This window comes from Herpailurus yagouaroundi, unplaced genomic scaffold, assembly GCF_014898765.1.
Source record: "Herpailurus yagouaroundi ecotype Mexico unplaced genomic scaffold, PumYag 160, whole genome shotgun sequence".
Lineage (NCBI taxonomy): Eukaryota > Metazoa > Chordata > Mammalia > Carnivora > Felidae > Herpailurus > Herpailurus yagouaroundi.
In genome coordinates this window covers 21,141,224-21,143,747 of record NW_024412401.1, presented here as the reverse complement: position 1 = coordinate 21,143,747, position 2,524 = coordinate 21,141,224, and the positions used below count along the sequence as shown (strand labels likewise).

The window sequence follows — 2,524 nt, the reverse complement described above, 5'->3', positions numbered from 1 at the left end:
GGGTCCTTGGCTCCTCAGTAGAGCTGCTCTGGCACAAATGAGGGAGCACTTGTGAGCTTCTGTTTCTTCATGTTTAACATGAGAAGCCAAGGTTTGAGGTTTTCTCTAATATATTGGATTAACTGGTCTACATGACTGGAGCACATCCTATGTGCAATGCCTCTTTGGGGTGACCCCTCTGCAAGGCTGGGTAGGACTGTCTGCTCTTCTATGGGAGAGAAAACATTATTGTGGTATTGCAGTGGTTTTAATGGTCAACTCAGATATAAAAGGGTCTGAGTGAGGAGTTGTGACTTATAAAACAGCTCCAAAAGCATAGAGCTTGCTTATAGAGTCACAAATGCTCACACTGGGAGGCATGAAGGACATTTGTCCTTGGATTCTACCCCTGCTCCCTAGCACTGGGGGCTGGAACAGACTAAGGGAAACTGCAATGCTGTGGACAAAGGCCATGGTTAGAGAGGGGGAATGTAGAAGTGCTTTTGGTAGGGTCTCCATGAACTATTAGCCAGAGTCCCTATTGACAGTGCAATGAAGGAAGATCAACCAAACTCATGAGAAATGAAGTATAAACTAGGCATCAAGTAACAGATATAAATGCTATGCAGATTTTAATGTTCCTGGCCTCTGCTCATCACATCCTCTCCGTAGTCCTCAAATTATTGTCAGAAAATTATTGTATAAGCACAGGATTAGAGTAAGTGAAGTGATGTCAGTGATTATCACTACTGAGTATGACAGCCGGAAGCCCCTAAGGACACTGCAGGGACAATTACAGGCAGGGAGGGCTGGCCAGAAGAGCCAATCAGTGGTCTGGACCCATGCCTTACAGTACAACTTCAGGGTTCCTCTTTTATGGTTCCCATGTAGACCCTTCCTTCAAGTATGTCAACACTATTGATCTGTCTAAAATTCTATCATATATCATGATTTTATTAAGTTTCCAGGGTCTGCTCTTCCTGCTTTTGATTTGACATATCCTGACTTTTAAGGTAACTTCAGTGGACAATGATTTTTGTAATTTCAATGTTACTATTATAAGTTGGCATGCCAAAGGATAAATTTAATTATAAGTTGTCATTTAAATCCCCACATATTGATCCCTATAAACATGTGCTTGCTGTCCTCAGTTTTCCTGAGGGTAGAAGAGAGAATTTAAAATGGAAGTGGGCAACCAATCTGTTGTAGCGGGATTTGTCTTGCTGGGGCTGTCAGATCAGCCAAAGCTTGAGAAAATGTTTTTTGTGTTCATCCTGTTGATGTACCTGGTGATCCTGCTGGGCAATGGGGTCATCATCCTGGTGACCATCCTTGACTCCCGCCTGCACACGCCCATGTACTTCTTCCTGGGGAACCTCTCCTTCCTGGACATCTGCTACGCAACCTCTTCCATCCCTCTTGTCTTGGATGGCTTCCTCACTCCCAAGAAAACCATCTCCTTCTCAGGCTGTGCCATGCAGATGTTCCTCTCCTTTGCCATGGGAGCCACAGAGTGTGTGCTTCTGGGCATGATGGCATTTGATCGCTATGTGGCCATTTGTAACCCCCTGAGGTACCCTGTGGTCATGAGCAAGGCTGTCTATGTGCCCATGGCTATCAGCTCCTGGGTGGCTGGTGGCGCCAACTCCTTGGTGCAGATCTCTCTTGCAGTACAATTACCCTTCTGTGGGGACAATGTCATCAACCACTTCACCTGTGAGATCCTGGCTGTCCTGAAGTTGGCCTGTGCTGACATCTCCATCAATGTGATCAGTATGGGGGTGGCCAATGTGATCTTCCTGGGGGTCCCAGTTCTGTTCATCTCTGGCTCTTATGTCTTCATCATTGCTACCATCCTGAGGATCCCTTCAGCTGAGGGGAGGAAAAAGGCCTTCTCCACCTGCTCTGCCCACCTCACTGTGGTGGTCATCTTCTATGGGACCATTCTTTTCATGTATGCAAAGCCCAAATCCAAGGACCCCCTGGGGGCAGATAAGCAGGACCTTTCAGACAAGCTTATATCCCTCTTCTATGGAGTGCTGACTCCCATGCTCAACCCCATCATCTACAGTCTCAGAAACAAGCATGTGAAGGTCGCTGTGAAGACTCTGGTGAGTCAGAAATGCTTTGCCTAGTGAGAGTAGGGGCAAGCAGCATACCTTGTGGCTCTGTGCACACAGATCTCCTAGGAAATGACTGCTTCATAAGCATAGATTTGTTCGATGGTCCTACACACCAGTCTCATCACAAAACTGCCCAAACAATGCACATCAGGATGGGACTTTCCTGAGTGATTGACAATGAACATCAAATCTTTGGAATGAAGAGGGGAGAGGACTGTGCTACATCACCTAGAAACAAGGATAAGTGACTCTTATATTTTATTTTTGTTATGAAAAAAATAAATAAAAATGGAAAACTTTGTAAGAAAAACATACTTTCCTTGTTCATGTGCTGACCAGCTGCAATTTGTGCCCATTATGTTGTTTTCTGCTCTACTATGCAAGGGGGGGAGGGGTATGGCAGTGAGGAAAAGTCACTTCTT

General features: G+C 45.5%; 1 protein-coding gene across 1 annotated transcript; it reads left to right on the top strand.

Annotated features, from left to right (window-relative positions):
* Positions 1-1,160: 1,160 nt before the first annotated feature.
* Positions 1,161-2,194, top strand: LOC121034413 (olfactory receptor 13C7-like). The gene has a single exon (XM_040481215.1). The coding sequence runs from the start codon at positions 1,161-1,163 to the stop codon at positions 2,112-2,114; it is 954 nt and encodes a 317-aa protein (XP_040337149.1). The 3' UTR covers positions 2,115-2,194.
* Positions 2,195-2,524: the final 330 nt, after the last annotated feature.